The sequence below is a fragment of the Chelonia mydas genome, chromosome 20 (assembly GCF_015237465.2).
Source record: "Chelonia mydas isolate rCheMyd1 chromosome 20, rCheMyd1.pri.v2, whole genome shotgun sequence".
Lineage (NCBI taxonomy): Eukaryota > Metazoa > Chordata > Testudines > Cheloniidae > Chelonia > Chelonia mydas.
The window spans coordinates 13,675,137-13,697,407 of NC_051260.2; the positions used below are offsets into that span (position 1 = coordinate 13,675,137).

The window sequence follows — 22,271 nt, forward strand, 5'->3', positions numbered from 1 at the left end:
GTCCAGCTCCCCCCATGTCCTGGAGCTCTGCAGACGGTGGCTGGCCCCAAGCAAGGCCTAGGGGAGTGGGGCTGGGGGCCTGTGGCAGGATGGGGATGGGGTGGGGGACATCTCCCCAGCCATCCTGGGAATAGCACCAGCCCCTTGGGGAAGGGAGCAGAGCACCTCCCACGTACCTTTACCTCAACCCCCACGTCCAGTGGGGGCTTATTCCCAACCTGCCCCCCTCAAATACTTGCCACTCCAGCTTAGCCTGGGGCCAGGGGGCTCAGCTGGGGCCTGTGAACAGGGAGGGTGGCCTGGTGCAAGGGGGAAGCTGTCCCCTGAGTCGAGAGCAAGCTGTGGGCACTTCATGCAGTATACACAGCCCCACGGAGATGCAGCCACCTCTGGGGTGTGTGCGGGGGCTCTTTCTACAGGAAACCCTTGCTCGGCACTGGCATGCAGTCACCTCTGGGGTGGGACACGGCAGCTTTCTAACAGCCACATCCCAACGCTGCCCACGCCAGGCCAGGAAGCGAAGACGAATCCCCTCCAGGGGACTGAGAGAGGCAGAATGGATTCGGCCAGGGCAGCAGGAAGCCCCGGCAGGTGGGCCCTGCTAGACTGGTGCTATCACCTCCTTTCACTGTGCCTCAGTTTCCCCAAATGTTAAACAGGCCTGGTTCAATATGCTGCTTCCCTGGAGTGACCCAGGCCCTGAGCTCCCCCAAGCCATGGTTTGCTCAGAACCCCGGTGTCCTGATGTGCAGGCTGATGGCATAACCACTAGGCCCTGCTACCTCTCAGGCCAGGTCCTCTGAGTACAAACCACCCTGCACGACCACTGCCGCATTTCACCATGGCATTGTGCGCCACCACCCCCCCGCGCATGCCCAAACACCTGTGCAACCTGTCGCCCCATTTCCAAGGTGCCTCTTGCTTCGAGCCAGGAGCTGGGTGGGCCCTGGCAGCACCATTCCTGCAGGCAGGGAAGCAGGAGTAAGACACCTATGGCCCCTGCCCCAAATTTCCATCTGGCTCAGCTCCTGCCACCGCTGCAGCGGGGGGGCCCCCCCCAGGCGGGTGCGGCACCATCGTCCGCCCCAGAAGCGTCCAACGTCCCCCCCCTCCTCCCGAGCGCCTCTCCAGCCGGCGCCGGTGCCAAGGCGCTGCCAGGGGCACAGGGGCGCCTACGAGCGGCCGACCATGCTGCGCTCGGAGCTGTGGAAGGAGCTGATCTCCCAGCGCTCGAAGCGGCTGCCCTTGCCCGGCGGCTGGCGGCACAGCACCCCGCAGAGCTTGCGCAGCACGGCCCGGCGCAGCAGGATGTACACCCAGGGGTCCAGGATCTGGTTCCAGGAGGCCAGGCGCACGCCCAGCAGCAGGAGCTTCTGGTAGCTCAGCGAGCCGGCCCTGTCACCCACCGCCAGCACCACGAAGATCTGCAGGGGAGGGAGGGGCATGGCGGTGAGGGGGGGCGCCCAGGAGCTTGCGGGGGGGCTTGACTCTGGCCCCTCACCCCTTCTCTGGCCCTAAATCTCTGGGACTGACCCTCAATCTGAGCCCCCCCCCACCTCATTCCCCTCCACTCCCACCCTGAGCCCCCCAACAGCCCGAGCCCCCAATCTGAGCCCCCCCAACAACCCAATCCCTCCCAACCTGAGCCCCCCCCAACAGCCCTGTACCCCTCCCCACATCCTGAGCCCCCCAACAGCCTCATCCCCCAAACCTGACCTCCCAACAGCCCGATCCCCCTCCCCACATCCTGAGCCCGCCGCCCCACGGCTTCATCCCGCTCCCCTCCCAACCTGACCCACCTCCAACCTGATCTGCTCACCCCAGACAGTTCGGGGGGGGGACCCTGCAGCATGTACAGCTGGAGCCAAGCGTGACTGTGCAGTTACCAGCCACCAACCACACGAGGGCGCTGCTGCATCAGCCTAGCACCCCCCGCACCCCGAGGTCAGGGCCCCGGGGGCAATCCTCCCCCGGGGGGTGGGGGAATCAAGATGGTGCCGACTGGGGCTCCGGCATCACCTGGGCTCCCCACCACCGCCCGGCCAGCCCCAGCCTTTTCCAGGGCAGCCCCCACGGGGGGAGGGGCTGAAATGGGGTAAACCCGGCACAGATGGGGAACCCCCCTGTCCCCCCAGGAACCTCCAAACCTTGCACCCATGGGGAACCCCCCTGCCCCCCCAGGGAACCCCCAAACCCTGCACCTGTGGAGAACCCCTCCCCCCCCGGGAACCCCAAAACCCGGCACCCATGGGGAACCCCCCCAGTGTACCTTGTCCCTGCAGGGAACCCCCCCCAAGCCCTACACCCTTGGAGAACACCTCCAAACTGCACCCTGTCCCTGCAGAGAGAACCCCCAACCCTGCGCTCATGGGAATCCCCCCTTCAGCCTGACCCCCAAGGAGCCCACCCTACACCCATGGGGAACCCCCTTGCACCCTGACCCCCAGGGAAATCCCTCCAACCTTGCACTCCTGAGGCAACCCTCCCACTACATCCCATGGCACTGGGGGGGACCCCATTGTATTCCATGGCCCTCACCCTACCCCCTCACTCACCAGGATAGGGCTCCAGCAGATGCAGGAGACGACCATGATGCCCACCAGCTGCACCACCATCTCGATGTCGTGGGCCTTGGCGCGCCGCTGCCCGCATTTGCGCTGGGTCCGCAGCCGCGCCCGCACCAGGGTGACCCCGCTCAGGGTGTTGCAGACCAGGGCGACCAGCAGGGAGGCCAGGCCCAGCAGGGAGAAGAGCAAGGCAAAGGTCACCTCGCGCCAGCTCTCCGCTGGCTGCACCTTGATGAAGCACCAGGTGCCCGGGTACTGGATGGTGTAGCTCCCGAAGCTGAAGATGGGCAGCAGGGCGATGCCCAGGGCGGAGCCCCAGAGCCCCAGCAGGGTGAGTTTGGTCCGGACAGAGGTGACCAGCGAGGCGTGGAGCAGCGGGCGCGTCACCCCCACGCAGCGCTCCACCGCCATGACGCAGCCCAGGAAGAGCGGGCACAGGCCGAAGAAGACCATGCAGGCGCCGAAGAACTGGCACATGGCGCCGGTGCTGTCCATGGCGTCCCATTTCAGCCGGGTGGCGTAGAGCCGCAGCACGAAGGCGCCCGGGATGACGTGCCCGGCGAAGTCTGTGATGACCAGGCTGCTGGCAAAGAGCAGGAAGGTGGCCTTGGAGCGGCGCCGGAAGCGGGCGTAGGACTGCGCCAGGATGGCCAGGGCCACCACGTTGGAGACAGCGCCCAGCATCATGGAGAAGATGGGCATGGCTGGCGAGGGCCCCCCTTGGCCCCCCGAGGAGTTCCCCAGCCGCAAGCCGCCAACAGGCATGGGGAGGGGTGCCCCGGGGCTGCAGGGCGCCCCCAGCAGGGAGGTGTTGGGTGGGTGGCTGGTGAACATCCTCTCAGCAGTGTCTGCAGCTGGCACCAGCCATGGGCATCTGTGGGAGGGTGGAGAGAGATGGGAATCAGGGGAGAGCCACTGCCACTAGGCCCCGGCAATGCCCCCACACGCTGGGGGCTGAACCCCACGGTCCCCTCCCCCTCCCCGCACTGAGGGAGGCGCCCTCTGCTGGTTCCAGAGGGAGCTGTGGGCTCTCATTTACCCCCGCCCCCAGGCCTGCTGGGGTGGGGACAGGAGTTTGGAGCTGGGGGGGAGAGGAAATGGGGGAATCGGGGCACGTTTCCTGGCTCTGTGGGGTTCCCCCAACTTTCAGGACATTTGAACCCGGGGCTGGCGGGGCGACTGGCCCCCGGTCAGGCAGGGCAGCGCTGGTAGAGCCCAGGGTGCCGCTGTGGACTGGCACCAAGGAGCAGGACTGGCCCCTCTTGCCACTGCCTCCCCTGAGCCCGGGGAACGAACCCCCGCGGGAACCCCGTGTGGCCCCACGGGAGACGCCCCCTGGCACTGGGTCGCTGGGCTGCAGACAGCCCAGGGGTGACTCTTGGGGGAGCAGAGAGAGGAGAACCCAGACTCCCAGAAACCCCCCTTCCCTCGCTCTAGACCCCCCCCCCCCCCGAGCAGGGGAATGAACCGAGGGGCCCTGGCACCCAGCCCCCTTTCCCCCCTGCAAAGAGCAGATCGGAGCTCAGCACCAGTCCCGGTCGGTACGGGGGGGGGGGGGCGATTCTGTTTCATTCACCCCCCCATCAGGCCCCCCATTCCGGGGCCAGCAGTCCGGACCCCCCCCCCCGAGACGGCCCAGCGGTGCTGCCGTGGGGCCCTCGCCCCCTTACCGTGCTCAGAGGCACCCCCGCGCCCCACTCCCAAGCGGCCGGATCGCTCGCCCCGGAGGGACCGCGCGTCCGGGCCCCCCGCGCCCCGTCCCGGCTGCGAACGGGGCAGAGACGGAGCCGCCCTGGCCGAGGGATCGACGCCCCGTCGGGGGGCGCAGGGCTCGGGACCCGCTCGGAGACCTCCCGCCCCGCGCCTCGGCAGCCGCCTTCCCCGGTGGGGCGAGTACCAGCCCCGGGGTCCCGCCGTGCTGCGCTCTGCCTCCCCGGCCGGCCGTGCGTAGGGACCGGAGCGCTGCGCCCCCGAGCGCCCCCCTGCGCCCGGCCCCGCTCCGTCCGCGGGGGGGAGGGGGGGGGAGCGCCGGGCCGCCGCCAGGGGGCGCGCCCCACCCCCCGTGCCCAGCTCGGCGCACGGGCTCCCGCCCCACAGCTCCCAGGGAGGGGGTGACCCCAGCTGCCAAGCGGCCCGGCGGTGCTGGGCTGGACGGGGGGCGCCCAGCTCCCGGCAATGGAGCCAGCTGACACCCTCTGGCTTGTTCCATGTTCCGGGCACGAGCCACCCTGTGTAAGGGATGCGTCACCCTGCCCCTGCCTATGGGGTGGGTCCTGTGCCACCCTGCCCCATGCCACCCTGGCCCAGCCTACAGGGTATGTCCCCTATGCCCCCATGCCGTCCTGTCCCACCCTGTCCCAGTGTCACCCTGTCCAGTCCATGTCCCCCATGGCACCCTGCTCCTGCCTACAGGGTGTGTCCCCTATGGCACTCAGCCTCATGCCACCCTGCCTAGGGCATATCTCCTGTGCTATCCTGCCCCATGGCACTCTGCCTAGGGCATAACTGCCATTTCACCCTGCCCCATGGCACCCTGCCCATGCCACATCCCATGTGCCACCCTGCCCCATGCCACCCTGCCTAGGGCATATCTCCTATGGCACCTTGTCCCATGCCACCCTGCCCCTGCCTACGATGTGTGTCCTGTGCCACCCTGCCCCATGTTACCCTGCCTATGGGGTGTGTCCCCTATGGCACCCTGCCCCATGCCACTGGAACCTGTCTGGTGCCCCAGTCCATGGAGGGTCCTAGCAGGCACATTGTATGCAGCATGCCACCCACTGGGGCTGCGGGCTCTGCAGGGTGGAGGGATACCAGGGCAGATGGGCCCCTTGGGCCGATGGAACCGAGCTCACAGGCCCACAGACGCAGGGAGGTGACACATTCCTACCCTGGGGGGGGGGGGCTGGGCGGGCACACTGAGATGCAGCAAGGGGAAAGGACTTGCCCATGGGCAGTCAGGAACAGAACCCAGGTGTCCTGAGTCCCAGGGCTCTATTCCCTAAGCAACGCTGTCCTTCAATCCAGGCTGAGATGGACCATTTCTCTGCTCTGGCTGGAGCCTCCTGCCTCGCCCATCCCCTGGGTGTCAGGGCTGCTCGGAGCTCGGGTGCTCTGGAACTCAGAGCCTGGAGCCACACAGCCCTGTTCCCCATGGGGCACTGTGGCCATTAGATGCCAAGGACAGTGCCTGGGGCCAGCAGCCCCTGCTGTGTCATCACCCCAGGCGGGTTACAAAACACTGCAGGGAAGATGTGCTCCAGGGGAAAGTCACCCAACGGCCCGGCCTGTTCACACTCCTCTCCCAGGGCTGGGGATAGAACCCAGGAGTCCTGAGTCCCAGCCCCCTTTAAAGAGTCCCGAGACCTTTCAGCTGAACGACCTCTAGGCCAGGGAAGGAAGGAGACTCTGCATGAGGCCTGTGGGTGGCATCAGTTCCTGCCAGTCGCTGTTTACCCCCAGCCCAGTGAGATCTGAACAGCTCCAGCCGGGACAGGTCCCTGGGCACTGACGAGCTCCATGGATCACAGGTCCCTGGTGCCTCAGAGCTGGAGAATTGAAACCACTGGGGGCTGCCATGGCCCCAAGCTCTCATCTCTGCCTGGGAAGAGCCCAGTGGCTCCCCCATCCTGCTGGCCCAGGGATCCAGGCACTGACCCGGAGAGCCCGCCACTGCCCATGGTGCCACTGCACTGGCCTGGTGAGGAAAGCGGCTCCGAGAGCAACATGGTGACTGTCAACAGGCCCAGCCCAGCCCCACCGTCCTGGTATATCTCCGGCCCTATGCTCAGCCCCACTGCCCCGGCACAGCCCAGCACCCGGCACACACCAAGAGGTCTACCAGCTCTTGAGAATACCTTAGCAAAGGGTAGGAGAGAGACAGACAAAGGTTTAAGGTGACAGATCAAGCAATAGCTGGGGGGTGGGGTAAGGGGCTAGACGGGGCTGGCTGGGGACAGGGACAGATGGGGATGGCAGAGGACAGGGTTAGATGGGTCTGGCTGGGAATGGGGACTGACGGGGCTGGCTGGGGACAAGGATAGACGGGGCTGGCTCGGGACGGGGATAGCTGGGGCAGGCTGGGGATGGGAATAGATGGGGCTGGCTGGGGACGGGGACAGACGGGGCTGGCTGGGGATGGGAATAGATGGGGCTGGCTGGGGACGGGGATACACAGGTTGTCTGAGGATGGGGACAGATGGGATTAGCTGGGGATGGGGATGAGGACAGACAGTGCTGGCTGGGGAAGGGGATAGACAAGGTTATCTGGGGACGGGGATAGATGGGGCTGGCTGGGGATGGAAATAGATGCAGTTCCCTGGTGATGGGGATAGATGGGGCTGGTTGTGGATGGGGACATATGGGGCTGGCTGGGGATGGGGACAGACCGGGCTGGCTGGGGATGGGGATGGGGACAGACCAGACTGGCTGGGGACGGGGATGGGGACAGACGGGGCTGGCTGGGGACGGGGATGGGGACAGACGGGGCTGGCTGGGGACGGGGATGGCGACAGACGGGGCTGGCTGGGGACAGGGACAGACCGGACTGGCTGGGGACGGGGATGGAGACAGACAGGGCTGGCTGGGGACGGGTACAGACGGGGCTGGCTGGGGACGGGGACAGACTGGACTGGCTGGGGACAGGGATGGGGACAGACGGGGCTGGCTGGGGACAGGGATGGGGACAGACGGGGCTGGCTGGGGACAGGGATCGGGACAGATGGGGTTATCTGGGGACTGCGACAGACAGGGCTGGCTGGGGACAGGGACAGATGGGACTGGCTGGGGACAGGGATGGGGACAGACAGAGCTGGCTGGGGACAGGGACAGACCGAACTGGCTGGGGACAGGGACAGATGGGGCTGGCTGGGGATGGGCACAGACCGGACTGGCTGGGGATGGGGATGGGGACAGACGGAGCTGGCTGGGGACGGGGATGGGGACAGATGGGGCTGGCTGGGGACAGGGACAGACAGGGCTGGCTGGGGACGGGGATGGGGACAGACAGGGCTGGCTGGGGACAGGGACAGACGGGGCTGGCTGGGCACGGGGACAGACGGGGCTGGCTGGGGACAGGGATGGGGACAGACGGGGCTGGCTGGGGACAGGGACAGACAGGGCTGGCTGGGGACAGGGACAGACCGGACTGGCTGGGGACGGGGACAGACAGGGCTGGCTGGGGATGGGGATGGGGACAGATGGGGCTGGCTGGGGACGGGGACAGATGGGGCTGGCTGGGGACGGGGATGGGGACAGATGGGGCTGGCTGGGGACGGGGACAGATGGGGCTGGCTGGGGACGGGGATGGGACAGACAGGGCTGGCTGGGGACAGGGACAGATGGGGCTGGCTGGGCACGGGGACAGACTGGACTGGCTGGGGACAGGGATGGGGACAGACGGGGTTATCTGGGGACTGGGACAGACGGGGCTGGCTGGGGACGGGGACAGACGGGGCTGGCTGGGGACTGGGACAGAGGGGGCTGGCTGGGGACGGGGACAGGGACAGACGGGGCTGGCTGGGGACGGGGATGGGGGTAGTGAGGGCTGGCTGGGGACAGGGACAGACCGGGCTGGCTGGCTGTGAATGGGGTTAGCGTTCTGTTTCCAGGCTGTGTTGCCCCCCCAGTGACCCCCTGTGCGGGGCCATGAACGGCAGCCCGTCACTCTGCTGAACAGCGCCAGCAGGGTCTCCCATCCCCTGGCCACCCCTTCCCCTGGTGTCTGGCATGGCAGCAGGTGGGACTCGGAGAAGGGGGCAGCGGGGGCCAGCGCCATGCTGGGAGCCATGTGAGTCCTGCCCCAGTGGGGCCCCATCCACGGCAGGGCAAGCGCCCATGTCCAGGCCCAAGACCCCTGTGCTGAGCGGGCGCGGGGGTTAGGGCACACCCCTCGGTGAGCGAGCACCATCTCTGGGCAGGAGTGGTGCCCACACCGTCCTTATGCCTCCGCCCTGACTTACATTTGGCCATGTGCATTGTGGGAAAATCCAGGCTGCTCTCCCATCATGCATCAGCAGGCGGCAGAGAAGCACTGGAAGGGGGAGCAGTGCATTCTGGGATGGAGAGCCGTCGTGACTCGGGAGTGGGTTCCGTCTACACTAGCCAGTCTGCAGACCCAGCTTAAGCCCCTGGAGGGCAATGCCGTGGGGCACAGGCTGAGCCCAGCACCTGGCAGGTGGGGCAGGGGGATGCCTGGTAGCCGGGACACCATGGCCCCTTGTGGGTTATCAGCTTCATATGGGTGCAGCTAACCGGCAGGTTCCTGGGCTGAGGGGCCATGGCTCGGTGAAGCCAGGAACCAGTGCCAGCCGCTGGAGTGCTGGGTACATAATGACCCAGGAATGGGCCCATCTAACCCGGTATCCTGCCTCTGACAGGGCCAGCTGCAATGGCCCTAACATGTGCAATGGGGGATTGACTTGCCGCCCACCCCCAGCCAAGGCTTTGGGGGTGCCTGAGAGGGAGGGGCTCATGGATGTCCACCCCCACAGCCAGCACTACTGCCCTCACCCCACAGCGCCCCCTGGTGGGATTGGGTGAGCCCTGCACAGTCGCATCTCTCTGGCCTGGGCCAACCTCGATGCCTTGGGGGGTCTTGGCCTTGGTGTTGGGTGATGGGAAGGGGGAGGGTGCCAAGGACAGCTGGGGGAGGGGCCTGAGCGGGAGATGGGGAAGGAGGAGTTACAGGGGAGACAGGGGACTACGGGGGGTGGGGGTGGGGAGGGCAGGGGAAGGGAGAGGGTCATGGGGGAGGTGGGGGGAGGTAACAGGTCCCCCCCCAACCCCCAACATGTCTGTGGAAAACCACTGAGCACCCAGGAATCGAGTCCCATGGGGGTTCCTGGCACGCAGAGTGAGCCAGGGACACTGGGTGGGATGGGCTAGGCTGGGGGCAAAGCAGGCAGGGGAGAGGGGGTGGCTAGTAGTGAGGTGGGTGGAATCAGGACCTGGGGGGACCCCAGTGTCCCCAGTTCCCAGCCCAGGCCCAGAGCTGCAGCCCAGCACCGTGACCCCTCCCATGCTGCAGGGAGCGCTCACACCAGCCCGGCCCCAGCCAGCAAGGGGCGCTGTGGGGTGTGGGGCAGGAGCCTCTTGGACCTGCCCAGCTGTTGCCGCGCGTGGGGCGAGGTGGCGCCCGGCCCTGCCGTGCCCAGGCTCCAGCTGGCGGCGTTTCCCGGCAGAGCCGCCCTACACGGAGCCCATTAGCGCTAATGGCTGCAGGCCGCGGTAATGGGTAATGGAGCTCCGCAGCCATGAGCTCATGCGGGGCCGGGCGAGCGGCTGGTTGCGGCACCTGCCCCGGGCTGCACCCACGCCGGGACCCAGCCTCCCATCCAGGTCCTTTCACACACGGCCCATTGGCATGAACAGATCACGCAGCCTCCTCCCCTTTGGGGGGGGACACATGCTGGGGAGCGGGGCGCACGGGCTGGGGCGGTGGGGGGCGCATGGACGGGGGGTGGGGGGATGCATAGAGCAGGGCAGGGGGTTGCATGGGCTGGGCTGGCGCATGGGCCAGGGCTGGGGGAGGGGCAGGGGCACATGGGCAAGGGTGGGGGGCACGATGGGCCAAGGCAGCGAGGGAGGGGGCATAGGGCTTACCTGGCCTGGGACTGGGATGCGCAGCTCATGACTCCAGGCGCTGGCTGTCTGCAGGGTGCTGAAGCCGGGGTGCCTGGATCCCGCGCAGCTGGGGGTGCAGGGAGGGGCCTGCAGCCAGGACCCGCTGGCAGGGGGGTGGCTGCCAGACACATGGCAGTTCCAGGCCAAATGGGAGCTGGGTTCTCCCGCTTCTCAGCAATGTTTAGGGAAGGGACGACGTACCAGCCAGGGACCGGTGTCAATTTGAGCCAACTTGGGTCAGGCCAGCAGAATCAGGGGACAGAAGGTCACAGAGTAGAAGAGACAGACCAGGATTAAGGGGCACCAGCAGAGCTGGGGGGGGAGGGCTGGGCTAGCAGGGGCCTGCGGGTCAGGATTGAGGGGCACCGGCAGAGCTGGGGGCAGGGCAGGACTAGCGGGGGGCTGCGGGTCGGGCTTGAGGGGCACCGGCAGAGCTGGGGGCAGGGCGGGGCTAGCGGGGGGCTGGGGGTCAGGCTTGAGGGGCACCGGCAGAGCTGGGGGCGGTGGGGGGTGTGCTCTCTGCCAGGCTGCCCGGCCCATTCCCGAGCTGCGGTGGGGGCTGGAATGTGTGAATGAGTCACCCTGTCGTTTCCTTTGATTTGGTGCCCAGATTGGAGGGGTGTGTGGAGAGGGGTGTCTGTGGCAAGAGGCAGGTTGTAGGGTGGGGGGGGGCTGTGGAGGGGGGGCAGGTGGCAGGGGGCCGTGGTGGAGTGAGGTGAGTTGCAGGGGGGGCTGTGGTGGGGGAGGGGAGGGTGCGGGGGAGGAGGGGCTGCGGCTGGTGGCATAACCTGGCCGTCTGCCATGGGCTGTGGCCAGGCTCAGAGTCCGCGGCAAACCTGAGCCGCTGGCTCTGTGGCTCAGACGTCTCCAAGGGGAAGGCCCCAGCAGCCTCGCGGCTCTGCTGAGTAACCCCCACGGGACACTCCCCCGGTGATGCAGCCACCTCTGGGCTGGGGCCGCCCCACGGCAGCGCAGTAGAACAGGATGGGGAAGGAAAATCCTGTCTCCAGCAGAGCGGGGGGCGGGGGAGGTGTTTGGGAGGCCAAAGAGAATTAACTGAGGTGATGCCTGGCCTGACACACAGGCAGCCCTGGGTGTGTGTGCTGGGGGGTCTGCCATGAACAGAGCCTGCTCACCAGGCCCCCCACTCCCTGTCGCATGCCCCCCCACAGAGCCCCTCAACCCTCCCACTCCCTGTAGCACGCCCCCCAACCGAGCCCCTCAACCCCCCCACTCCCTGCAGCATGGTCCCCCCCACAGAGCCCCTCAACCCTCCCACTGTAGCATGGCTCCCCCCCCCACACCGAGTGCCAAACACACTCCCTGCAGCATGGGTCCCCCCCCCCACACACACTCCCTGCAGCATGGCTCCCCCCACTCCCTGCAGCACGCCCCCCCACCGAGTCCCCCAACCCCCCACTCCCTGCAGCATGCCCCCCGCACCAAGCCCCTCAACCCTCCCACTCCCTGCAGCATGCCCCCCCACCGAGTCCCCCAACCCCCCACTCCCTGCAGCATGCCCCCCCGACCCTCTCAACCCCCCCACTCCCTGCAGCACGCCCCCCGCACCGAGCCCCTCAAACCCCCGCCCCAGACTGAGTCCCACGAACTGCCCCGCTCCCTGCAGCAGCCCGGCTTCCCCGGGGTGTCTCCGCGCCCAGCTGGTGGCTCGCGGCCCCAGGGGCTATTTACATAGTAACAATGCAGCGTCTCCAGTACAAACAGTGGAAACTGGGAGCAGGTCGCCAGCAGGGACCGACCCCCCCAGCTCAGCCACTCGCAGACTGTCTGGGTCTGTGCCCTGGGAAGCAGGTGACACGATCCACCCCCGCCCCCTGCAGCACAGCGCCCCCTGCTGAGCCCCCCGCTCCCTGCAGCACGGCCCCCCCACTGAGCCCCCCGCTCTCTGCAGCACAGCCCCCCCCACTGAGCCCCCGCTCCCTGCAGCACGGCGCCCCCTGCTGAGCTGCCTGCTCCCTGCAGCACAGCGCCCCCTGCTGAGCCCCCACCCCGCCCCCTGCAGCACAGCGCCCCCTGCTGAGCCCCCACCCTGCTCCCTGCAGCATGGCCCCCCCACTGAGACCCCCGCTCCCTGCAGCACAGCGCCCCCTACTGAGCCCCCCGCTCCCTGCAGCACGGCCCCCGCACTGAGACCCCGGCTCCCTGCAGCACAGCGCCCCCTGCTGAGCCCCCCGCTCCCTGCAGCACGGCCCCCCCACTGAGCCCCCCGCTCCCTGCAGCACAGCGCCCCCTGCTGAGCTTCCTGCTCCCTGCAGCACAGTGCCCCCTGCTGAGCCCCCACCCCGCCCCCTGCAGCACGGCGCCCCCTACTGAGCACCCTGCTCCCTGCAGCACAGCGCCCCCTAGGGTCATGCTGGGGGCCAGCACTGACTGCGAGCGGTGAGTGCCCCTGGTGAGCCCCTGCCCTGCAGATCCAGACAGGCTGTTTATGGTCAAGCGCCAACGCTCTCAGCAAGGGGCGAGCCCCCCCCACCGCCCCCGAATTGACTTGGTTCCTGGCATCAGATGGGAGGAGGGGGTCTTGGCTAAGGGCCCAGATGGAGCATATCTGCAACACAAACATCTCAGGGCTTAAGTGGGGGGATGGTGGAGGGTTTTCTACAGGGGGAGGAATTCTGGGGGATGTGGGTGGGCTGGGGGGGCAGACTATGAGAATTTCACATAATTGTGAGACACCAGATGACTCAACAGATGTTACACAGGGGTCCCTCACCCAACGTGGGGATGCAGCCATCTCTGGGGTGGGTCTGGGGGTTGTTTATACAGGGATCCCCTGCCCAGTGCCCGGGCATCAGGACACCTGGGTTCTATTCCCAACTCTGCCCTTGCCCTGCAGGGTGATGCTGGGGGCAGACCCCGCTTGGTGCCTCAGTTTCCCATCGGCTGTAATGGGGGTAATGGCTCTGCACCCCATGTGACCTGAGGGCCCTGTAGGAGCCAACACACAACCTCATGTGTGCCCAGGCAGGACTGGGGGCAGCGGACTGAGGTGCAGGAGGCCTGATAAGGGGGTCGCCTGGCTGGGGGGAGGTACTGGGGGTCACTGTGGAAGGGGCAGGCTTTATTGACTGTCTCCTCCCCATACCCTGCCCCATGCCAATCCCAGTGGAGAGCACCCCCTGGGGGTAGCAGGCAGTTGATTCCATGTTGAACCTGTTACTCACCCCCTCCCCCAGGGTAGGGGACTGGGCAGCCTTTCTCCTGCCCCCCTTGGATACATGGCCCCTGTGGCATGGCAATTTCCCCTCGGGCCTCCCGGCTTGATGCATTGTGACAGGGTGCAGGGGGTGGGGAAGTGGGGGGGGGGGTTGTTTAAGGACCACCCCTCCCCTCCCCCCTGGTCAGGGCCCCAGAGAGAGATGCTGAGGAAATCCGAGCCCTGCAACCGGCTCCAAGATGGGGGAAGGGCTGGGATGAGCTGGGGGCAGAAAGGAGAGACCACACGGGGACACCCCCCCCAACTAATCCCCCCGGCCCCCTGGGGCCAGAAAAGGACCAGACAGCTCCTAAGGGGCTTGATATTAGAGCTGAACTGCTCGGTAACAGCAACCAGAATGGCATGACATTTAACACCCTTGTGAGGTGGGGGCAGAGGACAAATACCAAAGGACAACCCCACCCCCACCACTGCAGCATTTAACCTCAAAAAGGGGAATGCCACAAACCCGAGTTAAAGGGACATTCAGCGGAGCAGTCCCAAGGGTGAAACGCCTGCAAGCTGCATGGCCACCTTTTAGAAATACCCTCACGGAGACTTAAGCTAAATGTGTAGCCCCAGTTGAAAAAAACAAACAGTGTGAGGATAAACTAAAACAAAAAACAAAATGCCCCAGTGGCTAAACAACAGAGTGAAAGAGGCAGTTAAAGGCCAAAGGCATCCTTTAAAAACTCAAAGTCAAATCCCACTGTGGGAAATAGAAAGGAACATAAACTCCGGCATGTCAAGTGTAAAAGTATAATTAGGGTGAAAAAGTATTTGAAGAGCAACTAGGAAAAGACACAAAAACTAACAGCAAACATTGTTTTAGGTGCGTGAGAAGCAGGAAGCCAAACAAGCAATGGGGCCACTGGATGATCGCGGTGCTAAAGGAGCACTCAAGGAAAACAAGGCCATTGCAGAGAAGTTAAATGGATTATTTGAATCCGTCTTCACTGCAGAGGCTGTGAGGGAGATTCCCATGCCTGAGCCATTCTTCTTAGCGGTCACATATCTGAGGACCTGTCCCAGACTGAGGTGTCAGTAGAGGTGAGTTTGGAACAAATTGGTAACTTAAGCAGTAATAAGACACCAGGGCCAGATGGGATTCACCCAGGAGTTCTGAAGGAGCTCAAATAAAAATTGCAGAACTACTAATTGTGGTATGTAACCTGCCACTTAAATCAGCCTCTGGACCAGATGATCGGTGGATTGCTAATGTGATGCTAATTTTTTTAAAAGGCCCCAGAGATGATCCTGGCAAATACAGGCTGGTAAAGCCCAACTTCAGTACCAGGCAAATTGGCTGAAACTGTAGTAAAGAACAGAACTATCCCACAGAGATAAACGTAAAGAGTCCACACAGCTCTTGTAAAGGGAAATCATGCCTCACCAATCTATTAGAATCTTTGTGGGGGTCAACAAACATGGAGAAGGGGGATCCGGAGGATATAGTGTACTTGGACTTTCAGAAAGCCTTTGACAAGGTCCCTCACCAAAGGCTCTTAAGCAAAGTAAGCTGCCATGGGGTAAGAGGGAAGGTGCTCTCAAGGATCAGTAACTGGTTAAAAGATAGGAAAGGAAGGCTAGGAATAAATGGGCAGTTTTCAAAGTGGAGAGAGGTAAATAGCGTGGCCCCCCCAGAATCTGTCCTGGGACCAGCGCTGTCCAACATAGTCATAAATGAACTGGGAAAAGGGGTAACCAGTGAGGTGGCAGTTTGCAGATGATACAAAATTACTCAAGATAGATAAGTCCCAGGCAGACTGCGAAGAGCTACAAAAGGATCTCACAAAACTGGGTGACGGGGCAACAAAATGGCAGATGAAATTCAGTGTTGATAAATCCAAAGTAAGGCACATTGGAAAACATCATCTCAACTATACATATACAATGATGGGGTCTAAATTAGCTGTTCCCTCTCAAGAAAGGGATCTTGGAGTCATTGTGGAGAGTTCTCTGAAAACTTTCACTCAATGTGCAGCGGCTGTCGAAAAAGTGAACACAGTGTTGGGAACCATTAGGAAAGGGCTAGATAAGATGACAGTAAATATCACAATGCCACTCTATAAATCCATGGTGCGCCCACACCTTGCATACTGGGTGCAGCTCTGGTCGCCCCGTCTCAAAGACGCTATATTAGAATTGGGGAAAGTGGGCAACAAAAATGATCAGGGGGATGGAACAGCTTCCGTATGAGGAGAGATTAACAGGCCTGGGATTGTGGAAAAGAGATGACTAAGGGGGGAAGTGCCAGAGGGTCTATACAATCAGGCTCAATGTGGAGAAAGTGACCGAGGAAGTGTTATTTTCTCCTTCTCATAACAGAAGAACCGGGGTCACGCAATGAAATCAATGGGCAGCAAAACAAACCAAAACCAGGATGTTGCCAGGGGATGCTGTGAAGGCCAAAAGTATAATTGGAGTAAAAAAACACCCAGATAAGTTCCAGGAGGACACGTCCATCAATGGCGATTAGCCGAGATGGTCAGGGAGGCAGCCCCATGCTCTGGGTGTCCCTAAACCTCTGACGGCCAGAAGCTGGGACTGGACGATGATGGATCACACGCTAATTGCTCTGTTCTGTTCATTCCCTCTGCAGCATCTGGCACCAGCCACTGTCAGAGACAGGCCACTAGGCTAGCTGGACCATTGGGCTGCCCCAGTGTGGCCATTCTTATGGGGTGAGGGGGCAGGGTAGAGGGGTAGTTATGGGGATGGTGGGGGGGGTATGGAGTTGGATCCATCAGCTGTGTGGGGATAGGTGAGCTGGTGGATGGGGGATAGACAGGGGTCTAAGGGATGGGGGTAGATGCATGGGAAGGTGGAGGGGTGTGTATGGGCACTGACAGAGCTGCAGGTTGGGGGGCATCCAGGGCTGGGCAAGCAGGGGGCTGCGAGTCGGGATTGAGGGGTACTGGTCCAGGTGGATGGGGGAATTTCTCCAGTGCTCGCTATTGCTCTCTGTGGTATTTGAATCCCATCCAAGCAGGTGCCAGCCTGGGAGATTTCCCAGCTGCCCAGTAAAGTCAGGGTTGATTTACCTCCCTTGATGGCTCTGAAGGGCCAGCGCTGCCCTGCATCATGGCAGCGAGGTGGGGGGTCCCTAAGAGCCCCAGCATGGCAGGGGCAGGCACCAGACATGGCCAGGTGGGACCATCCCCCTGCATTCAGGGGGTACTGGCCCAGGTCTAGACTCCACCATAGACTTCCTCCCCCGCCTCCGGCAGAGAGACCAAGAACAGAGCAGGCCATGGTGACCCAGCCCCGATATTTCCAGGCACTGCCCATCCCTGAAGTGACTGACCTCTGAGCCCCAGCTCTGCCAGTGCCCCTCAATCCTGACCTGCAGCCCCTGCTAGCCCAGCCCTGGGCTCCCCCCCAGGTCGGCCGGTGCCCCTCAATCCCGACCTGCAGCCCCTGCTATCCCAGCCCTGGGCTCCCCCACAGCTCGGCTGATGCCCCTCAATCCCGACCTGCAGCCCCTGCTATCCCAGCCCTGGGCTCCCCCACAGCTCGGCTGATGCCCCTCAATCCCGACCTGCAGCCCCTGCTATCCCAGCCCTGGGCTCCCCCAAAGCTCGGCCGATGCCCCTCAATCCCGACCTGCAGCCCCTGCTATCCCAGCCCTGGGCTCCTGTAGTGTATCCGAATACAGGCGTACCCCTTTAAATGGCTTGTGAGCCCTGTAGCGACGCTCCCTGTGTTCTGTGTTTGAGGCGCTGACAGCCCGCGCCAAGCTGCAGGGAGTGGGCCCCTCACCCTGGCCCGGTGCTTTGTGACCCAGCTGTGCCCATGTGGCCCCTTCCCCCTGCTCACTGTGAACAGCGAAAGACCCAGCAGGTCCCAAAGCTCGTCCGTCCTGCCCCAGCCACGGAAATGCAGGCACCTCCGGGGAGGAGCAGGACAGGACCCTGCAGAAGCCCCTGGCACTGGGACCCCTTTGGGGTGGGGGAGACAGTGGCACCCAGGGTGATTCAGCGTGTAGAGCCCAGGCCTGACAGGGTGGGGAGGGGCTCATGAGATAGGGGGTGGGGGGGAAGAGGTGGCTGAGAGGGGAGCTGCGGCAGGACTGACCACCCGGCTCTATTTACATAAGGGACTTAGTACTAATGCCCCACTGGCAGGGACAGGCGGCAGCTGGGGCGGGACTTGGGTGCTCCTTGCCGGCTACCATGCCAAGAAACCAATTCCAAGCCCCCTTCCCCCCCCAGGACCCCCTTCCCCAGCTCCCTCTCCAGCAGCGGCCTCCGAATAGCTGGGCTAATGGAAGGGCCTAGCCAGTTATTCTTCCCCAGCACGCCCAGGACAGGCTTGGAATGCAGTGGGGCCTGGTGGTTAGAGCAGGGGTCTGGGAGCCAGGACTCGTGGGCACTGTCCCCAGCTCTGGGAGGGGGGCGGGGTCTAGTGGTTACAGCAGGGTTTGTTGCAGGTCAGGACTCCTGTAATAGACTCACTGTGTCACCTTGGACCAGCCCTCTCCTCTCTGTAGGCCTCAACCCCCTCCCCACAGTGTCACCTCCCTGCTGTCAGCGAAGAGGGAGATGCAGTGTCAGCAAGCAACTGGGAGCAACGCACCCAGGTCCCCAGCTAGTGTAAACGGGCGTCACTCCATTGGAGCCAGTGGTGCAAGTAGAAATCATTTCTTGCCATGGGAGGGACACAAGGGGGGGCACGTGACCTCCCCACATGACCCTTCATGTGACTCCTCCCCGCCCCCAGCCTGGGGCCCCACACTCTCACCCCCCCACCCCTTTACTGCTCTAAAATTTTACAACTGGATCTGTTAAACACCTGCAGTTGTAAAATGATGCTTTTGGCCCCTTGTGCCACCTGTACTTCCAGGGATCATTGAGGACCCAGCAGCACCCCAAATTGAAAACTTTGCAAATGAAAGAATGATAGAAAGGAATCACCCCACTTTCCCTGAACACCCTATCAGTGCCTCCCTTATGGCCAAACCAGGCTTCTGCCAGTTTGCCTTTATCTAAGGGTGTGTCTTCACTACCAACGTTAAAGCACCAGTGCTGGGAGAGAGCTCCCCCCACAAGGGGTGAAAAAACCACCCCCAGGAGGGGAATAGCTCCCGGCGCTGCGGCCCTGTCTACCCTGGCACGTTACAGCGCTGAAACTTGCATTGCTCAGCGGGGTGTTTTTTCACACCCCTGCGCGAGAAAGTTTCAGTGTAGATGAGGCCTAAGCGTTGCTCTCCACTGGGCACGAGGGAGGCAAAGATGCTGCACCAGCCGGGTTTGCTGGAAAAGAGGCACAGAACTGCGTGTGCCACGTGCATCTTGCTAGAACTGCCGCCCGAATTGTTTTATTATTTTCCTCAGCATGCCATACAGGAGGGGCAACCAAAAGCCGCCTGGCATGAGAACTGTCTCTGGACAGATCAGCAATTGATCAAAATCACATTCTCTGATCTCTTGGGGCCAAATGCGGCTCCTATTGAAATCGAAAGAAGTTTTGCTGTTGAGTTCAATGGGAACAGGCTTTGACATTTGGAGAGGCAAGAACAAAACCACTCAGGCAGGGCTCTGTTGCTTACACCACAGGTAGGAAAGGGTCAGCCGACATCTGACCATGGTCTAGTGCAAGGGAGAAATCAGCAATCAACGAGGCTAGAACAGTCTCTGCACCATGTCCAACTCAGAAGTCCATCTGCAAAGGATCAAGGAAATTTGAAGGCTCCAAATTACCTTAAAGTCCTCAGTCCCTTGGTTAGAAAGCTCCCAGCCTGTATATGTTCATAGTCCAGAGGCTGGAGCAGGAATCGGAAACACTGTTTAAACACCTTCCGTCCCGCCCACCCCGCCCCTCTTGAGGATTCCTGACCAACTTAACAGCACAATACGTATGCCAACAAACTTGAGCAAAGCCTTTGTTTACATTTGTTAGCATATGTATTGTGCTATTAATCCCATATAGAGAATGAATGCCCTCCCTAGCCCCGTTCTGCTCCTTTAAGGAGCAGAGTGCAGCTCCACCCCCCCTCCAGGGTGGGGGCTAGCATCCCCAAGTCTTCCCGGTACCCCAAACCCACTAAAAATCTCTTGCACCGGTACTGCATACTGGAGCGTCCAACCCTACTTGCCCTCCTGACTGGAGCCAGACTGCATTTACATGGAGGCTCTGACCACTAACTCGTCCTTCAAAGCCCAGTGGCCAGCCACAGGCCTGGAACAAACAGCAACCCAGCGTGGGGGGTGTGGACAGGAACTGATTTCAAACCAACACTCACCCCAGATAACTAGCCTGCGGGACTCCCTGCCACTGGGTGTCGGCGAGGCCAGGGCACCAGGGGCTTAGACACGGGGATGGATGGCAGAAGTGTCGTCTGGGGATGCGGGATACCATGTACTGGGGAAAGGCGCTCCAATGCGTCAGGGCATGCCACTGACAGCCTGGGGTCAGGCAGCAACTTCCTCTAGAGGTGGGTTATCCCATCGTCCCATCACTAGGGGGTTACCAGGCTAGGTGGTGATTCGGGGGGCAGGGAGGAGACGGGATACCAGGCTAAATGGGCCCATGGGGCAGCAATTCCTGTGACACGGATGTGCGGGCGGGGGAACCCCCATCTAACTTCCATTGCATCAGGCCCCACCCAGATGGATCAAAGGAAGCTGCCAGGCGGTCTGTCTGGCAGGACGGCCAGGGGGCCAAATCCTGCATTCAGCAATGGTAGGGTCAATCCAGAGGGTCCCCCCAAGAGCAGCGGGGTAACTCAGGCTTTGACACTCTGTAATGGAGTGGGGGGAAGGGGTGGAGGTGGATGACCCAGCTGCAGGTATCTTCGCTGGGGGGTGCAGATGGGGTAGGGGGCCTTGGTTACAAACAGGGTGTAGAGAGAGTGGGGGGACTGGAGCCGAGCAGAATGTGGGGCGGGACAGGGGCTGTGCAGGAGGAGATTCTTGTGCCAGCACCAGGGACGGAGAAGATTTGGGCCAGGTGGCGAGGAGGCAGGGCAGGGGGCTGAGATCCAGGGAGGGTGGGGGTCCCTGGGCTGGGCAGAGAGGGTCAGGGGCTGGAGGTAGCTGGGTCAGATGGGGAGGGGTGGGGAGTGGGGGTGGTTGGAATGGCCGGAGAGGAGCAGGGGGTGGGGGGTCCCTGGGCTGATGGGTGAAGAGTGAGGGGGAGGGTAGCTAGGCTGGCCAGAGAGGCAGGGGGCATCCCTGGGCTGGGCGGGGTCATGTCCCGGATACATTTCACCACCCGAGCAGGATGGGAAGTTGCCCCAGGCTCTTGGGTAACTCCTGCCAGGGCAGGGCCTGCTGGGAAGCTGCGGGGGTGGGGGGAAGGGGGGGAAGAGGTGGACAGGAAGGAGGGGGGGCTGGAAGCTCTGAGAGGCAGATTTCTCTGGATGCCCCCCACATCCCCTCTGGCAACAAGCCCCCCCCACCCAGAGGGGAGTCCCAGCCCCCTCCTCTGCCAGCCCCCCAGCTCCCGCTGCCCGAGGGGCTGACAGGGGCCGTGTCCCTTACCCCACGTCCTGAGCCTGTGGGGGTGGGAGTAGGGGCTACCCCTTGGTGACAGTGCCAGGGCCCAGCCCAGCCCAGCGGATGTGTTGGCACCTGGCCAGGCGCCAGCCCCCTGGCGTGAGATTCCCCAGCAGGATCCGCCAGGGCCTCTGGATCTCGTCAAGGGGAGGCCGGGGCGGTGACACACTCCAGGCCCCAGGCTCGGAGAACCCCCCCTCCCCCGGGTAGCACCTGGAGCGTGGGGAGGGGAAAAGCCCTTCCACGGCGGGGAGGGGCAGCGGGTGCCTCCTGGGGTATCTGGCCTCAGAGGTGAGATGCCTGGACTGGCTGGACCATCAGTTAGTAGCCGTATGGAGTGGGGTCGACAGGTTAAAGTGGAGGGGCTGGGAGCCAGGACACCTGGGTTCTGTCCCGGCTCTGGGAGGGGAGTGGGGTCGAATGGTTAGAGCGGAGGGGCTGGGAGCCAGGACACCTGGGTTCTATCCCCAGCTCTGGGAGGGGAGTGGGGTCGAGTGGTTAGAGCGGAGGGGCTGGGAGCCAGGACACCTGGGTTCTATCCCCAGCTCTGGGAGGGGAGTGGGGTCGAATGGTTAGAGCGGAGGGGCGGGAGCCAGGACACCTGGGTTCTGTCCCGGCTCTGGGAGGGGAGTGGGGTTGAGTGGTTAGAGTGGGGTGAGGCAGCTGGGAGCCAAGCCTCTTGGACTGTGTTCCTAGCTCTGCTACTGACTGACCTCCCAGAACTCCCCCAACCCGCTCTAACCCTCCAGTCCCCACTCGTCTTTCCAAGCCAGGAATGGAAGCCCGGGGTGCTGATCCCTCGAAGGGGTGGCTGCTCAGAGATGGCTCAGCCGCGGACGAGCGGGCTGGGGCTGGACACCAGAGGGGTTTCTGTCGGCTGAGCTCTGTGGCTGATTCATCTCCCCGCCCCGTGGGCAGGAATTCCTGCTGCCGGGCCCGTATCCGGCTGAGATTAGCCCTGTCAGGCCAGGCTGTTCTGTGTAACACAGGCTACGTCACCGGCGTGCCTCGTGCTTGGGGAGGGGCGTCACCGGGGGGTCCTGGCCCAGGATCTGCTGGGCAGCACTGGGAGACCCCAGGGGAGCGGTTCCGGAGCTGGGGGGTATTTGGGGAGGGCAGGGGGAAGCAGGTGACCAGCATGGGACCAGTGGGGTTATGGGGCAGAGCGACCCTGGTGTCCCCTCGGGCAGCCAGAGAGCTGGCAGGGTATGTACAGTCAGAGCCTTAGAGAGGCTGTGTGGCCTAGTGGCTGGGTGTCGGGCTGCGGCCTTGGATGCCTGGGATCTCTTCCTGCCACTGACCTGCTGGGGCAACCTCAGTTTCCCCTCCCCGCCTTTGTCTTGTTAGACTGTGAGCTCCTTGGGG

At 63.3% G+C, this 22,271-nt stretch overlaps 1 protein-coding gene across 2 annotated transcripts; it reads right to left on the reverse strand.

Annotated features, from left to right (window-relative positions):
- Window positions 1-680: 680 nt before the first annotated feature.
- On the reverse strand, window positions 681-10,324 carry PTGER1 (prostaglandin E receptor 1). Of its 2 annotated transcripts, none has more exons than XM_043532904.1 (3): window positions 10,170-10,324; window positions 2,556-3,441; window positions 681-1,424 (listed from the first exon to the last, which is right to left on the reverse strand). In XM_043532904.1, the coding sequence occupies exons 1-3, from the start codon at window positions 10,319-10,321 to the stop codon at window positions 1,173-1,175; spliced, it is 1,290 nt and encodes a 429-aa protein (XP_043388839.1). In that variant the 5' UTR covers window positions 10,322-10,324; the 3' UTR covers window positions 681-1,172. The 2 variants fall into 2 exon arrangements, with proteins under 2 accessions (XP_043388839.1, XP_037744055.1); XM_037888127.2 differs by lacking the exon at window positions 10,170-10,324 and adding an exon at window positions 4,238-4,524.
- Between the last annotated feature and the right edge of the window lie 11,947 nt (window positions 10,325-22,271).

Excerpts from the sequence above, each read along its gene's own strand:
- PTGER1 (XM_043532904.1), bottom strand. The coding sequence starts at position 10,321 with ATGTGTCTGGCAGCCACCCCCCTGCCAGCGGGTCCTGGCTGCAGGCCC. Across the intron at positions 3,442-10,169 it reads GCATCCCAGTCCCAGGCCAG|ATGCCCATGGCTGGTGCCAG; the intron begins GTAAGCCCTATG and ends ACCCTCCCACAG. Across the intron at positions 1,425-2,555 it reads TCTGCTGGAGCCCTATCCTG|ATCTTCGTGGTGCTGGCGGT; the intron begins GTGAGTGAGGGG and ends CCTCCCCTGCAG.